The 20411-nt window shown below is 42.4% G+C and overlaps 2 protein-coding genes across 2 annotated transcripts in view; one reads left to right on the plus strand and one right to left on the minus strand.

The window, feature by feature from the left end:
- Positions 1–20411, plus strand: part of REL (REL proto-oncogene, NF-kB subunit) — a 32269-nt gene that overhangs the window by 8741 nt on the left and 3117 nt on the right. Inside the window, exons 3-9 of the mRNA XM_075088165.1 lie at positions 125–273; positions 4617–4708; positions 15396–15536; positions 19055–19159; positions 19465–19677; positions 20022–20090; positions 20200–20274. Coding sequence (XP_074944266.1) covers positions 125–273; positions 4617–4708; positions 15396–15536; positions 19055–19159; positions 19465–19677; positions 20022–20090; positions 20200–20274 — 844 coding nt within the window. The remainder of the gene's footprint in view (positions 1–124; positions 274–4616; positions 4709–15395; positions 15537–19054; positions 19160–19464; positions 19678–20021; positions 20091–20199; positions 20275–20411) is intronic.
- The window catches only part of PUS10 (pseudouridine synthase 10), a 42702-nt gene continuing 37821 nt past the window's right edge, over positions 15531–20411 (minus strand). Inside the window, exon 18 of the mRNA XM_075088168.1 lies at positions 15531–16234. Coding sequence (XP_074944269.1) covers positions 16205–16234 — 30 coding nt within the window. The 3' untranslated portion in view covers positions 15531–16204. The remainder of the gene's footprint in view (positions 16235–20411) is intronic.

Below are 20411 nucleotides of genomic sequence, written 5' to 3' on the forward strand. Positions count from 1 at the left end.
GGTATTTTCTTAGCTGTGGGATTTCATCCATTTAGTAGTTTAGGATAAAATGTATTTTCTATGTGGGGACTTTACTAGCCCTGGTATCTGAAACCTACAACATACCACTTTTTTTTTTTTGTAGATTTTGAACTATTTTGGAAAAGTCAAAATAAGAACTACCTTGGTAACGAAGAATGAACCCTACAAGCCACACCCTCATGATCTAGTTGGAAAAGACTGCAGAGATGGCTACTACGAAGCAGAGTTTGGGCCAGAACGGCGAGTCCTGTCGTGAGTATTGGTGTTGCTTGGGATTTTGATTAATTATGCATGTGATTAGCAGATCTTAAGTTTTAAAACTCTTGACTAGTGATTAAAAGGGCAATTAGTATGCTGTCTTTGCGGAAGATTGCTAATCCATCTCAGAGAGAGGGCAACTTCTCTTTGAAGTATTTCCCTCTTTTTTTTCAATGCTTCATACACTCATCTTTGGTCCTGGTTTTTTCTGACTACCCTTTCCTCTCCTTTGTTCATTCTCCCCGTGGCCATCTCCTTTTCCTTTCTCCCACCTGTTTGCTTTTTTAAGTTTTGTTCAGTAACTCTTCTTACTCTTGAGCATGACTCTCCTACATGTGAAAATGCTGAGTAATAGAATGGGTGGCAACAACATTAGAATTAGTACTTCACAATGATAAGAGGTTTAGGGAAGTTCATGTCTTCCATGGGCATTAGATTGGGACTTTCTGGAAACTGGTGGAGAAAGTTTACACTGGCTGAGTGTCACATTTATTTCGAGGTAATGGCCATAACACATCTAGAAACCTGTTAGTAGCTGTCACTGTTGTTGATGTTTGTTTGGGTTGTTTTTGTGTAAAAATACAGATTCTGCTCAGGACCAGCTCTGTAGAGCAGGCATGCCGGAGAAGGATCTACATGTGGATGTAGTAAGGGAAACTGAGGCTTTGTATGAGATGGGTTTCTTGGTGCTGTTCAGAGAGATGTGAGGAGTATTTAAAATGCAGTTGTATTTGTTGGCATTTGCTGTACGCTTACCAAGTTTTATGCAATAAAGTAAAAGCAGAGTAAACTGCAACAAATGTTGAGTGATGATTGCCGGAGAGGGGAATTTAGAATTGACAAGCTGTTTGTGGTTCAGTTTGCGATGTAGTAAATTTGGAAGTAGGATATTGCTTTGGAGTAAACATAACTGAGCTGGGAAGAAAATAAGGTAAATATTTCAGTGTATAAGTAGCTCTTACGCACTGCTCTCAGGCTGATGTGATTCTGTTGATGCTAGTGAAATTACTCCGTATTTATGTGGGTTTAGTCAGCAGAACACTATTAAAGGAGAGAACTGAAGACACAGTCTGTTTGAAGATGATGATTGCCTGATGGTGAAATAAACACTTGTAATAGTGGAGATACTTCTTCAACACACAGCCTGGGCTCTAGTGATCATGAATGTGCTGCAGTGTATTCAGGTAGCCTGTAGCACGTTGACTATACTGTCTTCTGCTGTTACAGATACTAACAATTTTGTTAGTTTATTGGGTTTAGTTCTCTTCACAATGCTGTCCTAAATGGCAAATGGTAGAAAAGGATTAGTAAATATAATTCATATCACTTTTCCCCCCACTGTCATACCTCTCTAGAAAGGTCGGGCTGTCCCTTCAGGCACTTACCTTCCATCTTGTTGTGATAACCTCATCCTCGTCGGCTTTCCCGCAAATAGAGCTCCCCTTCACCTTGTCTAAAACACAGTTGCAAATATCCTAAACCATTAAGGGACCTTGCACCTTCCTCTGACCATCTATTCACCTGCTTCTCCTTTGTCTTCTCAAATCAAGCTTCTTCGCCCAACGTCAAAGGATGTCTGCCATCCCATTTTCTGCTCTCAGTTCTGTGCCTTCTTATCCAAAGCAAAGAAGCCTGATTGATTAACACCTGTGCAGAAAGACACTGATTGTTTTTCCTCTTGGTGTGTTGTTGCACAAGGTTAAGTGTGTAAGTGCGAGGCAAGCCTGTAGAGAGGCCATTATAGGATGTAATGCCAAAAAGCATTGGGACGCTCTGCAAAAATTTATTTGCAAATTTTTATTTCATCTCCATTGTATGCGTGCATCAAATTCTTTGCCATAATGCTATGTTTCCATTTCACTTAAGGCACTTGCGATTGTTTGCTATATCCATCAATTCTCCTCAATAATGTTAGGTAATAAGCCTCTCAGTTTCTTACAAAATAGTAAGTGGGCCACTTTCACTTTACTGATAACTTTACTGATAATGCAAAACTGTAAGCTCCAATTGAGCTTGACATTGGATGGGAGTAGGGTAGAAATATTTTCTTTGAAATGTTTCCAGCATTGGTACACTCACCTTTTTTTTCTTTTTTTAACAAATCATTGGTTGCTTTAAGATGAAAGGACTGTATGATCCATAATTGAATCTGGATGTTTAAAGTAATTTTCCTTTTTGTGGCTGGTGACTCAGTCGTCACATTCTTCTCTTCAAGTCTGTGTTGGAGAAAAGCCTCATAACAATACCAGCAAGCAGGAGATATCCTCTCTTAGTGGTGGTTCCGGCTGTTGACTCTTACTGAGCATCCCTGGGCAAAAATCCTTCCCCCCCCTCCCCCAACTGGAATTATTACTCCCAGATTTTGGGCTGGTCTGAGTAATTACTCTGCTTTCCGCTTGTTTAAAGTTCCCCATGTAGTTTGGTTGAACAAAGTGTTTTGTTCTGCCTGTGGTATAATGATCTCTGTACTGCTGCCTAAACTTGATCAGAGCCCTCCCTGGCCATAACATCCAGGCAAAAAGCATGAACGTTGGAGTTTGTGTGACTGCCTTTATACTCAGATTTTTACTTCCTAGTTTGCTGTCTCTCTACACGGATGATATCATAGTTTTTAAAAATGTTTTTCATTTTTTTCTCTCTTCCTACTTCTCCCTCTCTCTTCTCGTTAGTTTGCTTGCTTCCTGTTAGCTAGTGTTGTTGTGAAACCCCACAGCCTGTTGAGGTTCTCAACAGTTTCTCCTCTGATATGGCTCTCTGTTTAGCGATAGTTAAATACACACTTTCACTGTGACAACACATGTTTAAGAAAATGTTTATCACCCGAGAATTACAGGGTGCTTAAAAGCCTAGTTTCTCTCCAAGAGAGGCTTCATCCACAATGCATGCAAGGTGCAGAGTAATGGCCATCAGTCCTTGCATAGCTGGGTAGAGCTTTTGTTCAAGTCTGGTTCCGTGTTATGTGCTTGCTTGGTATCTGTGACTGATGGTGGGTGGCTGGAGAGCCTGGGACTGCCAGATGGCAATTTGGGGGTATGATGCGGAAGCAGGCCTGTACACAGACTTGAAGTGTGCTTCAGACTGAATATGTGGAATACAGTGGGTATTCTGGGAGGTGGGAAAAGTAATATGTGCTGTGATCAAAAAAAAGTGCTACCTACAAGAGAAGATAGAAATAGGATTGCTCATCAAGGTACGGTATGAATTTTGAATGTCAGTAGCCACAATATGAAGCCAAAGTGCTTTAACAAATTACGAGATGCTACTGAGTTCTATTTTCTTCTAGATCACTGTATCAAGTTCAGGTTGAAAAGGCAGCTTATGTGTTTCTCTAGTGAATAAAGGTTCTGGAGGGTGGAGCCTGTTTGCAGGGGATTTGGGAGCCTCTGAACAGAGTATATTGGGAGCAGGCAAGGGGGTTTAAGGAAATTAAACTTAATGTTTGTAATGCTATGATAGTCTTGTTCAGAGCAGGGAAATGTAGAACTATTCTTGAGAGTGTTGGCAGGAAAAAGGAATATCTTTAGGTGCATTAAGGTGTGTTTTTAGGCATAGCTAAAGCAAAGAACTTTTGTGGAGTTTCAAAGGAAGGGAAATTGCTGGTAGTTCTGGAGAAGGTCATGCCAGCAGGCATCTTATATTCTGAACTTATTGTATGATCGTGAAATACGAATTGGTTTTTTTTTGTTGTGTTGTTTTTTTTCTTTTTTACTTCCTGCTTTACATCCACTCAGCTTTGATGTCATGGGTTTTCCATGTGGGAAAGTCAGCTCGCCTGGGACTCCCCCCACCCCCTGCATCAGGGTGACCTGCACTTTTATGCAAATAAGGAAGAGCTACAGCTCTTTAGAACTTTTCCATAACTGCATGAGATTTAAAAACCTGTTTTGACTTGTTTCAAAAAAAACCCCTTTAAAATAGTGTTTGAAATTTACATTCCCTGATAAAAGCAGGAGGGCAAATCCTTAGCTAGTGCAAGTCAGCAGCTTTATTGATAACAAAAATAATTGTCACTTTAAATTACCTGAAACTGAGTATTTAACTTTTAGTCACTGCAGGTTTACTGCAGGGTAACAACTTTTAATATAGAAATATATATTCTTAATAAAGAATATAAACTCTTTGGAATTTTATTTTAGTATTTTTCACTTCTGTTTCTGCTCTTATTTTAGAAAAAACTGCATCACTGCTTTTCAGATCTTTTACATCCTGCTCAAAATAAACCTTTTTTTTCCTTTCTTACTCTGTATGTTATCACACTAGTTAACATCAAATAATTTATTTAATATTCTACACTGAAAACTCTATTAGTTGCTGAAATCCTGCCACATGTGCTTCAGTTTTCAGAATCTGGGCATTCAGTGTGTGAAGAAGAAAGACCTGAAGGAATCAATCTCTTCACGAATCTTGAAGAAGATTAACCCTTTCAATGGTGAGTAGAACTTAGCAGGTTTACTTTACAGGGTAGTAGGGTTTTTTTTATCCTGCCTTTGCTCTTATGGTAGAGCTTTATTTTTTCCAAAATATCTTTGTTTTTTTGAGAAACACTCTTCCCCTTCTCTGTCCCTCCTAGTCTTTCCTGTCATCACATGATGAATCTATTTGGGTAGTTGCCCCTTTTTTTTTTTTTTTTTATTTTATTTTTTAAAATCCCCTGCAGCAATGTGAGTTCCTGCTTGGACAGAGGCAATGGGATAGCAGCAGCAACCTTCCCTGGAAACTTCTACAAGTGTCTCAGGAATGAGGTTCCCCAGTTTTAGCAGCTATGAGAATGAAAGACTGAATTAGCATAACTCTGCAGCAACTTAAACCAATATAAATCTAACTTGCCACCATCCCATCTCGTCTCCTGTTGGGACTCTGGTGTTTGTGACCTCTCATCTAGCCAGTTCAGGGAGCTAACAGACACCTTGAAGCTGCCTTTTGCTCAGTTTTACAGCATGGGAGCTGGTACAGGCACTCAGGAAGTCCACAGCAGTATTGGTCTCAGTCAAGTCTGAGGCAAGCTGTGCTGCCACAGAACCACACCTGTAAGGGCCTACCCACAGGCTGCAGTTTTACATGAGAGCTGATCTGTAGGCTGCTCTCAAAGAGTCATTCTACTCTTCCCTCTGTCCCTGGTTACACACTCCTACCACTTTCCTCACACCAGATACAGAGGCTGTGTGGCTACACAGTGAACAGACTCAGCAAGTTGCTCCAGTGGAAAACCAACTTGCAAGAAAAAAAAGTGGTTTCCCCTCAGATCAATTTGCTAAACCATTTCATCTCACAACTACATAATTGCTAAGTTCAATGCAGAGAGGGAGTGGGGAACGCACAGCAAAGTGTAGGGCCAACTGGAGTGGGACCAACGCTGAAAGCATGAAGGCGCAACTTGGGGGGAATCAGATGAAAAGCATAAAACCTCCTGAACTATTAGCTAAGAGCTGTTAAGAATGCACTTAGGTATTTGCTTAAGTGTGGCAAGAGTCTTGCTAAATTCAGGTAAGACCGTTCTTAGAGTTCAGAGCTGTATTTCTTGCTAGCTTCAAAATACATACTTTGTCCTGAACTAGGACAAAAAGAAGCATGTTGTACTTACTATGGAATGAGAAATGTTTTAGACCACTTAATTTTTAGAACACCCATTTGGAGTCAGGCTGATGGTCCTAATGGTCATCCATCTAAACAATTATCCTCGTTGATAACGTATCCTGTGATAATGTATGCACACAATAGCATCTGGTTTTGTCCATCAGCACAATTTAAACAGTTCAAGTGTTCTAATTATGTTACCTTGACTTAGCCAGCTCTACCTTGATTGCAGACAAAACAGCGGAACTCTTCTGTTCAGCCCTCTTGGCTTTCTTTTGCTCCATAAATAAAAAATGAGTTGACATTTTATCTTGATATCTTTCAGTGAAAGGACATGATAAAATCCCATTCTGTACCTGTGTTTCACCAAAAAAACTTCAGCAACCACATAGTTAGCTCTGTTCCTGGTGCTGCTGAGTGTAATAGTGAAGACATGTTTAACTAAAATCATCTGACAGTAGATTTTTACAGTGGTTGGCGCATAACTCCAAATTCACTACTTAGTTTGGGGCAATCACAGCAGGTTGCGCTTGGTAGCATCAGGTCAGATCCTGGGCTGCTTTCCACCAGTCCAGAAGCAGAAGAGAGCCTTGCTTGGGTGACACACAGGGCAGCACCCTGCTCTTGGCAGGGGTTGTGCTGAGAAGGGGCCGCTGGCAATCCCCAGCCTGCATAATTGCCTTTCAGCAGTTATTAATGTGTCAGCACAAAGCAGAGCTGCTTGAGAATGGCCTCCAACTGCTCCAGGCCAGTCCCTTGCAAAGTAGAGCCCAGAAAGGCATAGGACCAAGGTCTAAAAAACCAGGATTAGTGACAGAAATATTTTTATATGTGTACTTAGTTCATCAAAACAGGGTTTCATTAGCAACAGTCACCATAATGTTTGCTGCTTGATAAGATTGAAAGTTTTATGTATGGCTTTAGTTTGTTTGTTTTTTAAGGTCAGAAGAGTATCACTACATTCTCCAAGATTGCACACGCTGTATTGTATCCGTCCTCAATTGTGCTTTATTTATGCGTCTTCAGAAAGGCATCCAACTGTTCTGTTTAGGGAAGTTTTGGAGTTAGGTACATCCTCTAAGCAGGTTGCAAGTTAGTGTTACTCAGTTCACGTATGAGCATCATAAAAGAAATTTCACGGAGCTGAAAACTAGCCTTCAGGGTGTTTGCGTGTTGGTTGTTTTTTCTTTTTCTTTCCCACCTTCTTCTGGAACAAATAGAGTCTGTCCTGAGTCTTCTTTCGGGGCAGAGGTTCAGTATTGACGCTATTAACAGATGCAGAATGCCTTCAGCCTGCCATCATAAAAATTATTTGTCTTGTCAGTAAGGGATGAAGTAATGGCAAGTGTGGGTTCACAAAGTTGCGTTCCAAACTTTTCTTGTGTAAAGGGGCCATCGTCTTCCAGGGAATGCCAGGTGCCACAGATAATTGGGATGGCAAAAGGACAGTGAGCCCTAACACACATTCTCTGGTGATGTCATCCCTCCTCTACACCTTCCAGCATACGGTATGGACACTTAACTGAAGAAGAGTCATAATCAGCAACAGTAGGAGGTTGCTTGGTCAGGATGCATGGGGTTTAAGATCATTTTCTGCAGCACTATTGCCTACCCTGTAGAAGCAACTGAATTCTACCTCTGGACAATTAGAAGGCAGTGTTTGCAGGTCATGCCATGTGCCTAGCTGGAGCTGTCCGCATCCGAGTCATTTTGCAAGTGTACCTGTAAGGCTGTTTCCGTATGAACTCCCCACTGCTGGCTGGCAGCGTTTATCCCTTGGGAGGTTCAGCACAGGCTGTGCAAATGGTGTGCGTCCACTAGGATGGAAATCAGTTGACTTGCACCCAGGTTGCTCCTCTTGCGTTAGCCTTGTTTGAGAGCACTGCTGTTCCCACACCATCTCTGGAGGTGTTCATGATCTGTTTTCACAAGGTACATCCCATGTATTTTTATCCTTTAATAAGCTAAACAATTCTCGGTCTCTCTTGCCTCGTTCTCCTGAGGACAACAGGGAAATGGTGCACAGTGGCAGCCTAACGTGTAACTAGGACTCCTTGGCATGATGATGACGTAAATAGCACAGCATCCAAGGAGCAGAGTTACTCCTCCAGTGGAGCTGGTCCATGTCTGCTTTCTAGGGTGTTTGTTTTCCTTTAGTAGCTGTTGAGTTGTGCCATATCCTTGTCTTCCCATGTACTGTCTGATGTACAGCCAACTCAAATTAAAAGAAGAGCCAGTCTTGAGTTAAGAGCTTTTGTGTGTGGGTGTGACTTGACGTAGAGACAACAGTTGAGTTAATAAGAACTCAAGTTAATTATCAATGAGGAAAAGCCCTAAGCGTGTTCTTTAAATTTAGGGGAAAACTGTACTTAGCAAAGTATTGCAGAGGACTGACCTTTTTCTAGCCAAATAGAGGACAACATGAGAACTTCAGGCTTGTCTCAAAGTGAGAAACCCAGAGAATTGCCAAATTTCAGGCCGTTGGTCAAGAGGGTATGAATAGGCTTTCCCTGGAGCTTGACATATGCTTAAGGCTCTTGTTCCTTTGTAACAGCTCTTGCTAATAGGCATTTAATTAGTTTTTAGTCTCTCCTCTGTACCCCACAACTAATTCGGCTCCGTTTGCCTCCGCGGTCTTTCCTTTGCCGTTTCCCCTTTCCGCCCGCGAGCAGCTGACCCCGCGTTGGCTTCGCACTCGTCACAGTCTCCACGACACCCCTTGCACGCCTCCGCGCTGCACCCGGGCTCGTCCCCACACCAGTCACACTCGCTTCCTGCCCACGCATGCAGTCACCCTCTCCGCAGCTTCCCTTGCAGGCAGCTGTGCTCGTAAGACCCCCCCTCTCCTCTGACGCCACTCGCCCCCATCAGCCGAGTTTGCCAGGGTCCTCCCTCTCCAGCCCACTTTCTGCAGGGGAGCACCTGCTTTGGGGGGGCTTATCGGGCCATGGATTACTTGAGCAGGTAAGCAAAATATTATGAACCAAAAGAAGACTCTTAGCAAGAATTCGAGAGTTGGGAATGGTCTGAAAGTGGAAAGCATCAGAGTCCTCTGTAATGAATGCCTCAGATGTTAAAATAAACTTTAAACTTCGGTCCTTAAATGGAAGCAAACTTGTAACCCTCCCCAACTAAATCCTCAAGCTGAAAATCTTGCTGAGTGTTATCAGCTTTTTAAAAGGCACAGGGCAAATCCACCTGAGGAGAGCTAAATGTTCTGATCATAATGTGACTTCAGCTTTTAACGTAGGAAAGCCCTTTTTGTTCTTTCGTTCCTTATGCAAATGCTGTTTATGCTGAAACTTTTATATTAACCTAAAGAACAGCCGCTTTTAAAATTGTTTAAATATGAAAAGGATAATTACCAAGTAGAGACACAAAAAATGCTGACTTCTGGGTTTTTTTTTTACTATAAACAAGCTGCTAAATAATGTGTTTGAAACATACGGTGGCTGATGGATGTATTCCAATTTTACCTTTTTCAGGTTGAAATTAAAATAGGAAAAGAATCCAGATTCAGAGAAGTTTTGTCTAGACAAAGCAAGGGCTGAGTTTTGAACGTTTTCATTTGTATTGCCAGTTCATCCCTTGGCTTTTGTATCAGGCCAGGCCATTTACCTTTCCTGTGCTTCTTTCCCCTGTAAAACAGGGAAACGTAACCGTAGCAGTTTCGGCATTTATTGACTGTGGGTTAGCATCTGAATTTTACGGTCATTTGCACTAATCAACCCTGAGTTTTTGCTTTTTTTAAAATTACTGAGTGTTGCTGATGCATGTTCTATTTATAGATACATGCAAAGGTTTGGGGTTTTTTCTGCAGAATTGATTGAAAACTTCCCTCTTCATGGATCACAGAGGTATAAACCAGGCATGGGTGTATCGGGAGAAGAAACAGTGCTGCCATGGTCCTTCCCTCCCCTCGTTCCCAGCTTCTACCTCTCGGCAATTGCTAGAAGATGGTGTTAGGCCTCTGGATGTGTAGCTGAACAGCCTGACCTGTTGCAGTACCACGTGTCCAGTTGCTGAACCCCAGTACAGAGAGAGCACAATATTTTCCTTTTGACAGCAAGGGACAAATAGCACACCAGGACCTCTGCTCTTTGCTTTGTACCAGTATGGCTGTGGTTCACTTAGAAACAGCAAATGTAGCATTAAACTAGTTGGTGAGATGCTTTTTAGCTGTGTAGAGTTCAGCTACAGGAGACACCAGTCAAGTACTTGGGCAAGGTAGTGTGCTACACAGCACACACTAGGTAGCGTGCTACACACAAGGTAGTGTCCCTGCTGTAGCCCTGTCTAAGGCTACCTGCCATATAGCTACATGAGAGACAGTCACCACTGCAGCTGCAGTGCAGATGTAGGCTGGGGGGAGTAAATCGAATCTGAAATGTACTTCCCAGATGCTGAGAGGGACCTGTGACTTGCACCCGATTTCCCTGACTGGTTGAACATGTCATAAATCAGCACCAGCACTGGGAAGAGGCAGTCCTGCCTTTCGCTGTGTCCATCTGTTTCTGCCATTTCCCTTGCCCCAGGGTTAGCTGTCACAGGAACTGACTGCCTGAAAACAAGCCTTTTCCTCTTTCTTCTGGCAAGTTAGTTCTGAGCTGGACCAGTTCCTTGGTCTAATTTACCACATGAGAGCTAGTCCCAGTGTTTAAGAGTAGTGCTGGAAAAGAAGGTTGCCAGAGCCAGCCTTTTGTAGCAAAACCTCTGGCATAGGCTGGGTTAAACTGATCACTTGGTATCAGGGATAAGGGGGTATCTTTGTGCTCCAGGAGCAAAACCCTCAAGGCAAACCACCTCTGTGTCATCACTTAAATTAAACTGAGCTCCCAGCATATCCCTAAATTAAAAACCATCATCTGCGTAAGAGAAAAGGCAGAATACAGCTCATCATGATTAATGATGCGTGTTCCTGAGCAGTCAGTATCCTTGGTGAAGTGTTTTTGTTTGCAGGAGGTCGTTCTCTTTGTTTGAGATCTAGCGTGGCTCATATGCCCCCACAGCCCCTTCTTGGGAAGGGAAGGTCACAAGATGTCCCTTTGCAGGGTAAACTGGTGTTCTCAGCATAGCCTTCGCTGAATATGTCACACCACATCATTTGCCCTGGAAGTTTCCATGCAGGTTAAGTTTAGATGCTAAAGTACCTCCAACTCCACCCACTCCTGAAGTTTCTGACATTATTAGTCTAGAAGTTGGGTGGAGGGCTGTGAGGGTTCTGCTACTTAATCAGGTATTGCATTACCAGTCAAAAAAACAAACACTTCATCATTTCTTTTCAGTGTTCAGAATAAACTTTCACTTTCCCTGTAGCATCACCTTATGAGTAAACATCAGAGCCCTTAATCCCCCAGTAATTTCATCAGATAAATGGTATTTTATTAGCCTTTCTGGATGTTGAAGATGGCTAAAATAGTAAAAAACATTCAAAATTAATAAACTGGAACAAATGGGAGGCCTGAACTTACTGGCATCCTTAATTTTGCACCCTAACTTGGAATTGCATGTTGCTGGGTTGGACCCAGAAAGTCTCCAATTTTGTGTTACAGAAGCAAATCCAAGAAGTTCTCTTGTTCCGTAGAAGCGCAGCAGGGACATCTCTGGATTTCAGTGACATAAATCTCTGAGACAGGGACAACCCAAACCCAACACCTGTGTCACGTGAGCTGCTCAGGTTGGAAGGACTTCATGGCTTAGCTTGCGTGGGGAATTTTTGTGCCCACACAGGGACTGTATCAGTCTCTACCCATGATAGTGGATAATGGATTAGAGAATTATTTCAAAGGTAATTATTTTTTAAGTTGGGGAACCAGCATTTCTTTCAGAAGAGTTGTAGACAGATTTATAAAGAAAGGATTTACTACTTATTTTAGCCTCCTTCAGGTTGAACAGCTAATGTTCCTCAGGTTTGATTGTAACTCTAGATACCATATTTTAAATCCTATTACCAGAATCTTGGTGAGTGGGGTTAGTTTTCTTTTTCTGTCGTGCTGGGAGTGTTTTTATGGATTTTTTTCTTTTTTTTTGGCAGCTTGTCCCTTAATTAACTTAGAATTTTAATTCTTTTTCAATGTTATTGTCATTTCTATGTGTTTGAGTTATTAAGTGTTACTTTTGAAAGCTCTCCTTCCCCTTGTATAGGAGCTGTACTTACAAACATTCCTTCGTATACTCCTGGGTGCATAGATAACTACGGAAAATGAATTTCTGCCAGGTTAAGCCTAGGGTTTTTTATTAGATTGGGCCATCACAGGAACATACCAAGATTGTTGGTTGGATTCCAGCTCTTTTGACTTGATTCAAATGAAGACAGTAAGGTGTGGTGCCACACAGCGAGAAGGAGTCAGAAGAGGAAGTTGAACTCTTGCCAAAAGCAGAGTGCTTCTTCCTTTTATTCATGTGTTGTGTTTGAGCCTTTTTTTTTTACCGTATCTGCTCCTGACACGCCACATTGTGCGACGTTTGTTACTTCACACGTGTAATATCACTGGTTTCAGTAGAGCTGCTTGTGTGCAGCTTGTACAGGTTGATGGAGTAGCTACTCCTCTTTTCCAGTCCTTTCTGTTCCCAAAATCTTTAACAGTGTTTCTTAACTTTAATAACTTCAGGTTTGTCAGGTTTAACCCTGTCTGTTGTCCTTCTGTAGAGAAGTCGGTGAAATAACACTGAATGACACGACCGTCCTCTGTACAGCCATACTGCAGGCATTAGTCAGTGTGTTTGTCTGCCTTGGTTTTGTTTGTTTTTAATATTCTTAAGGTGTAAGGCAGCATCCGTTCAAGTTAGTGGCTACTCTCAAATTGACTTCAGAGGGAGCAGAATTAGACGTTTCTTAAAAATAACAAAGTTTTATTTTGTTTGGGTGATTGTCTTTTTGGTGGGAATGAAATATGTTCTGAAATTGATGAAAGCTATGGGCTTCTTTTTATGAAGATGGAGTCTAGCCTCTCTATTTTTTAAGCATGTCCTCACAAGATGGAGTTGCAGCTGTCTTGTTCTCCTTTTTTGCTCTCTTATGTTCTTCTCATCTGGTTAAAAATAACCCAAGAGGAATCAGTCTTGACTGAGCACTTCCTCTTTCAAACTACAGATTTTTTAATTGTATTAAATCATTTATAAGAACATGCAAATTAGGAGCAGTGTTTTTTGCTGTAATACAATGAGCTGTATACAGCGATTCTGTTTCTCGCAATTATCGGCACAGCATACCTTTCCTCTATCAAGCGGTTAAACAGATTTATTGGGAATTTGTGAAAGTTCGTAGTATAGGAAATGATGTAATTTGAGCATTAGCATTACTAATTTTCTCCCTATCTAGTGTATTTTTGCATTTATAGAGTTTTCTTAAACTGTAAGTCAGCTATTATTTGCTTCTGAGGAAGCGGCTGCCGTGCCTGTGGAAAGCACGGTGCAGGACTGGTGCTGCTTTTGTGGGAGGCAGACTTGGTTGTGCAACCGCAAAGTCCTCTACTTCTGATTCAGAATCAAAAGCCAGATCCAGATTTTGTGCTTGGATTCTGTCTACAGCGAGTTGACTCCGACAATGGTATTGAATCTCTATGCTCACCTTAATAATGTTCAAGAGGTTTGAAATTTGACTGCCACTTCGGCTCTCTGGCCGGGTCCACACGGTGCCCAATGGCTAATACAACACACGAACGTAAGCCTTGGTGCCGGAGTGTCCTTGGGAGCTAAGTGCCTGCTGGCCGTGATGTCAGAGCGTGAATTAGAATCACCTGAGCTGCCGGGAGCAAAGTAGCATTGCACTCCTGATTATCCCTTCTCCAAGGTGCAATCTAGAGAATGCACTTTTTAAATAAAAATTCTTGAAATTAGGCTGTATCAAGAGGTAGTTGGGCTGCGGAGTCTGCCAAAGCTGAGTTAGGCTGAACAGCTGTATGTTCCAAACCTATTTTCTAAAGATTTTATTAAGTTAACAGGTCAGCTAATGAAGTACGCTAAATTATAAAACTTTGCTGTGTATATCTGGTAATACAGCCAGCCCCCCACCTGCAAAGTGCAGACCGGCAGAGCTCCCCTGGCCACCAACATTTCTGAAGTTACATATGTAGCTGCTGCCTAGTTTTGTACTCGCTGATACGTTTGTCTTGCAATATTGCAGATCATGGACTTTTAAAAGGGAAAGGTGACTTGATCTCTTCTTATGATAGAGATGAGGAGAAACTGAGATAGTCAGAGCACAAGAAAGACTAAAAATGCCAGTGGAAAGTATTCTGAGCTCAGTGCATTTATTATTTCACACTATCAAAAGGTGAAAGGAAGAAATCATTCAAGTGGGCATTGTGGAATCCCACTCGTGGCAGGGTGGAGACCAGCCCAGTGATAAATGTTAAAGGTCAGAGTGTTGCAGTCTAATCAGTATGGTGTGATGCCCAAGCTTCTTATCGCAGGCACATTTAATCTTTTATTCTTGCACCAGGCCTTTGAAAGGGCAGGGGAGGGAGTGAACTTGAGAGGTGGTGATCTGTTGACTTGGCTCACGTTCACTTTAGGTAATCGTGAGGAGTATTGAACTTATGCTGAACTGGTGCTTTGAATGATTTTAGAAAAGAGAGCCACTTTAAATGATTTTAATTACCAGTACTTCTACTTAAATTAAATTAAATTGGTTTCTCATCTCACTAGCATTGAATGTCGGCATAATAGCTGATGTCAGACCTTAAAGGAAAGCATCAAATTCAGAGAGGGCTGCTTTTCCCAGAATCGCCCATTAAACTAGGAGTACGTGAAACATTCAGTAATGATATCCCAGGTCCTAGGGCTTGAAATTAAAGTGAGAAAGTGACCAAAACTGAAATGCTGAGCTTGGCTTATGCATTACTGTATTTTACACTGGGAGGAATATGTAAGGGAACAGATCCTTTCCAGCAAGGGTTCGCTGCTTGTATTATGAAATTATATCATAATGACACCACTAAGCACTATTCTCAAAGGTACCTAAGCAACACAGATGTTGGTGGGAGGGGGGAGAGATGGTTTGTGTGGTTTCGGCTTCATTCGTGCCCCAAGAACTGCCTTCTGATTATTTTTCTGTCTCAGTTTCTAGAGGAAAATAATGATGGCAGGTAGCAGAAGTCTCAGTGCTGCTGAAAGTCTTCAGCTTCGCCCTAGGACTTACTCGTATTGAAAGATTTCAGCAGCGGTGTTCCCTTTGTAAATTTTATTATGCACAAACAAGAGAGGAACGTGTTCAGGGAATGACTTTTAAGCTACAGATACATGAAACTGGTCTGGAAGGCAAGTTTGAGGAAATCAGGTGCAAGAAACAGCTGGAGAATTAGGACAGCTTAGCCTTGTTTGATGAAGGGGAAAGAGTTAAAGGCTTCTGTATCGTTTATGGTACAAGGAATTTATTCGTGCAGCCCCTGTAAAGCTAGCAGGGACTCTGGGCACCTGTCTTTTGTCTGCCTTGGCAACACTGTCTCTTTTACCGGTGGACATGCATCCCCAGTTTGTTAAAGAATTACTGCTGGTTTTGATGACTAATCCTCAGTCTTGTCTTTCCTATCGCTGTTCAGTGCCTGAAGAACAGCTACACAACATCGATGAGTACGATCTCAATGTCGTCCGCCTCTGCTTCCAAGCTTTCCTCCCCGATGAACATGGCAACTACACCATAGCGCTTCCTCCTTTGATTTCGAACCCCATCTATGACAACAGTAAGTACCCACTCAGTCCAATGTGTATTTTTTCTTTTTGCCTTTGTTCTTCTCTTTTGCTTGGGATGAAAAATGCCAGGCCAGTTTCTGAGGTCTGTGCCAGTCTCCTGGGTCACTTCTGTGGCTTGGGACTGCTAGATGCACATCAAAGCAGCAAGCATATACTCAAAAGATGATCCCAGGGTGATGTGTTGGCCAACCAGAGTTAACAATTGTCCGTCACATCCGTGGACTCACGCACGGGTGCTTTTCCAGCCCTTGATCACATATTGCAGCAATGACTGCAAGGAGAGGCCTGCTCCTGATGTGCCAAGCGATTAAAATAAATAGTAGTGAGATGGGTGGCTGCTGTAAGACTGATCTTTTTTCCAAGGGTGTCCTCTATAGCCTGTTTGTACCCGTGAGGAGTCTTGCCTTCGCTTTGTGAGGGCTCTGGAACAGGACTTGAGAGAGAGATTTATCCCAGTGGGAAACTGGCTTCATGCTTTTCCATATCCCTTTAGTATCCCAGTCAGTTGCTACTTTCAGTGTATTCGTAGGTAGCAGGAGAATTGATCATGCTCTGAGAGGGTGCAGGAGTACATGAAACACCCCTTCTCGGCAAGTTTTCCACATCCCACAAAACTAGACTTCCATACATCTTTGGCAGGTCATTGCAGTTAAGGATTTTACCCCTCAAGGTGTGCTGGACTTCTTGCCTGGAGAAGAACAGCAGAAGAGCTTTTAATCACTGGAAACTGTTTTGGCAGTGGTTTTTATTTCTGCAGTGAAAGGATTTCCAAGCTAAATATTTAAGGTTGTTACTTTAGCAGAAACTACTGAATAAAATGAGGTCTGCTTTTTATATAGTTGATGTTAGAATTGTGTTGATGTGGGCATAACCATTATGAAAATATTGAATATGAACTCGGGTGGTTTTCTTATTTTTAGAGTCTCTTCTAGAATTATCTAGAAGTTGGAACTGTGTGCATTGTGTTATTGAGAACCTTTGTAGTACTAAAGTAATTAGGGTTGAGATAAAATTGATGTACAAGATTTGCAGCTATGTCTCAGATGCCATTTAGAAATGTGCCAAATCATGATTACTCGTCTACAGTGATTGACGTCAGTCACTGCTAAGCTGCTGAAGTGACAGATAGCTGTGTGGTGGGGGAAGCTTGGTTTTGTAGCGTGGGTGTATGTGGGCAGGTTCTGATATACTATAGGTACCTAAAATCCTCCACGTAACGTAGCAGCAGTGTAAATAAAACAGTGCAACCACAAATCATAAAAATTATGCTGTTCTCGTCCAGACCAGCAGTTTCAGATCTGAATTTCTTTTTAAAATGTTAGCCTTTTAAAACCTGCTCTGTCATACAGGACGCTGGGTAAGCTGAGGTCATAACTTTAGATGAAAGATAAAATTGTACGGTACAAAGGGCTTGGAAATCCTAGGTTGTTAGATTCCAAGCTTTTGCAGATGTGTTTTAAACCCAGCATTTTCTTCACTTTCTAATACTTTGTAGTCTCCACCTGCTTTGAAGAGATACCCAAGAATAATACAAACATAATACAGAGGCAAACACATTAGCAGAGGCTGCAAGTTTATAAAATTCAGTATTACAGGCAGCTTCTGTTTTCAGTTGCTTATAATGTTAACTGGTTTTGAACAGAAATTTCCCAAGTTGCGTTATCTTACCATGCTGAAGACTCTGGGGAGGAGTCAGATAAAGCAGCTTACCATTTCTGAGAAATGAGGTTAGGGACAACATGTTGTTCTGCCTTTTTTGAAAGTGATGTGATTTTTGGTGAGAAGCTTGTTCTTCTAGGGATTTGTTACATCTAGGGATGTGCTTTTGGGGAGCGAGGAAGAGGAATCGGGCAGGAATCGAGGCGACGGGGAGGTGAGGGCATGTATGGGGTAAGAGAGATGGGAAGCAGCATGGCATGACAGAGGCCACGGAGGATGTCTCCCTCTGAGGCTGCTGCCCAACTTGGTGTTCCTGCCCAGCACTGGGGCTGATGACAGTGTGTGGTGCATCCACTCTCTGCTGGCATTTGTGCTTCTTTCCTCTATCCTCCCTTCTAAACTCCCCTTAAAATAAAGACAAAACAGCAAACTCCAGCCTAGGACACCTTCCCCAAAACCTTTTAAAAGGACACTGAGTGCCATTCAAGCATACAGAAGTGAAACAAAGGTAAAATTAGGCTTCTCCTTGCAATTCTTAATTTACCCTTCCTGTGAAAAACGCACAATGACATTGTTTATCATGTGATCCTGTGCTGTTTCAGGGTTTATTTTGTTTCCCCTCCCCTCAAAGTTTCTGATTCATTCAGCTAATGAAGCAGCATGGGTCATGTAGTAAATAAGGCTGAAGCACCTGCTGCTTCCAATAATAATAGTAGCTGCAGATAGTAACTACATAATTGGGGTCTGGCCTGAGGTTACCAGGAGCTCTGTTTTAAGCGTAGTCTGTGTTGTGCTGTGTACCTGTACAGTACCATGAGAGATTGGGCAGGAATTGACTCAAACTGAGAGTGTAAAGTACTTTTTTTTTTTCTTCTTTTTTTGAGGGTGACACCATGAGCTCAGGTTTTGTATTTCATGTCTGTGCCTGGAACGGGGAGCCTGGGGTGGTGAAGCCTCATGTTGCTGTGGCAGTGGGAGGATCGGTTTCTGGGTCGCAAAGCGGCACCAGACGGATCCTCCTAGGCGTTTTAAGTACACTTGGAGTTGATGTTCTTTCATCTGCTTATGTCAAGACATCATGGCACAGTGTAGTTTTGCTCTGTTGGGATCAGAGGGGTTGAAGAGGGTCAATAAACTATGACTAAGGTCACAGTAGCAGAAAAACGAGCATCCATTACTTCATACGTTAAATGAAGACTATGCTAAATGAAGGCGATGCTGCCAGAGATTGTGCACAGGGCAGCTCTCCATCCGCAACTATCCTGAGTGCTGTCCCCATACAGCCACAGCTTGGAGTTGAATTTTAAGCATTTTTGGGTGAAATCTGCTACCCTGAGCAAAGGCATGAAAGTTAGACTCCCCGACCTGTTCTCAAACACTTAGAGAGGGTAACAGAGGAGAGGTTTGATGGCCAAGCACATGATACTCAGAGAGGGGAATTTTCTTGACCTGCTAGCCGAGCTTTTTCTAGAGAAGGATGACTGTAACAGGTAATCGGTCCCTCAGGGAACTGCTTTGAATTCTACAGCTTGAAGGGCAGCAGCATTGAGCACAGTAACATCTTTTGGGGAAGTATTTTGAGACTAGTCTAGAATAGTTAGGGAGTCAGTGGCACAGCTGCACTGGTATCTTGTGTTTGGAGGTGAGTGGCCAAAAGCAGTAGGACCACAGAACATCAAACCCTGCTTCGGAATCATATGGAGCAACTTGTTTAATGTGGATTTCAGGAAGCATCACGCTCCTCCAGCCATTGCCTTCCCTTCACATGCCTTAACTCCCAGCACCTCATCATCAGTAGTGACAAAGTTACAGTAATTCTTTATCATCAAATTTGCCTGTTCGTTTCCAGGAGCTCCAAACACAGCAGAATTAAGAATTTGTCGTGTGAACAAGAACTGCGGAAGTGTAAAAGGAGGAGATGAAATATTTCTACTGTGTGACAAAGTTCAAAAAGGTAACCTTGACTAGGTTTTTCTTTCCCTGCCTTTGTTCCAAATGGCTGATGCTGCCACCCTCTAGCTGGGGAACTAAAGCCCTTCACCACCCTCCCCTGTAAGTGGTCTGGTTTTTGAGCTGGGCAGAATAGCTTTCAGGTTCAAGGGCTCTCAGCACCTCTGAAAGATACTCAGTGCCTTTAAAGTTGAGCCACTTACTTTGCATCTGAATTCTGAGTCAGACTCAATTCATTGTTCCCCCCCTTTCCTGCTGCAAGTTTTCAGTTTTCAGCTTAACAAGCATCTTCTGTTTCTAACGGACTAGATGATATAGAAGTCAGATTTGTCTTGGACAACTGGGAGGCCAAAGGTTCCTTCTCACAAGCTGACGTTCACCGTCAAGTTGCAATTGTGTTCAGAACGCCACCGTTTCTCAAAGACATCACCGAGCCTGTCACGGTGAAGATGCAGCTGCGAAGACCTTCAGACCAGGAAGTCAGCGAACCTATGGATTTCAGATACCTACCAGATGAGAAGGGTATGGTTCCAGTTAGTTGAGTTTCTGAAAAGCCAGTATCAGTGTAGAACTCATTTTGATAATAGAGAGTAGCTTAATTAGCAAAAATTCTACCATGCTACTTCTACAAAGTAGATTTTTTGTTTTTAAAAGTAACAATAGCCAGTTTGCTCCCTCTTTCAAGGAAAATATCAGGAAACGCTGTTTGTAACATTGTCTTGGTTAGTGCTGTCACATCTGTAATGTTTTTCTTTAAATATATTTTACTACAATTAGGGGCCACTAGGATAAGTGTTAGAAAGTTCCTTTACTAATTATACCAAAGGGAAACTTAACACTTTTTCCTTCTCCTCCTTCCTCCATAGATCCGTATGGCAACAAGGCAAAAAGGCAAAGATCAACGTTAGCTTGGCAAAAGCTCATACAGGACTGTGGTAAGGAAAATACTTGGCTTTTTCTTGTTTGAGTGAAGTTACATTTAGATGGCGTTATCTCTCATAAAAGCAAACGTTCAGTGTAGACTCATGCTTTCTCCCATCGCAGGATCCAATGCGACAGAGAGGCCCAAAGTAGCTCCATTCCCCGCTGTCACGCCCGAAGGGAAGCTGATTAAGAAAGGTAGGTTTTTGCATGCATGTCCCCATCCAACAGCGGTTTGAAATAGTGCCCGATTGCTGGGGGGAAGGGCATTTTTCGGGGGGAGCGCTGAAGTTCCCAAGGCAGCAGTAGTACCTGTCTCTTACTTGTCCTCCTCC

This window comes from Phalacrocorax aristotelis, chromosome 3, assembly GCF_949628215.1.
Source record: "Phalacrocorax aristotelis chromosome 3, bGulAri2.1, whole genome shotgun sequence".
In the NCBI taxonomy this organism is placed as follows: domain Eukaryota; kingdom Metazoa; phylum Chordata; class Aves; order Suliformes; family Phalacrocoracidae; genus Phalacrocorax; species Phalacrocorax aristotelis.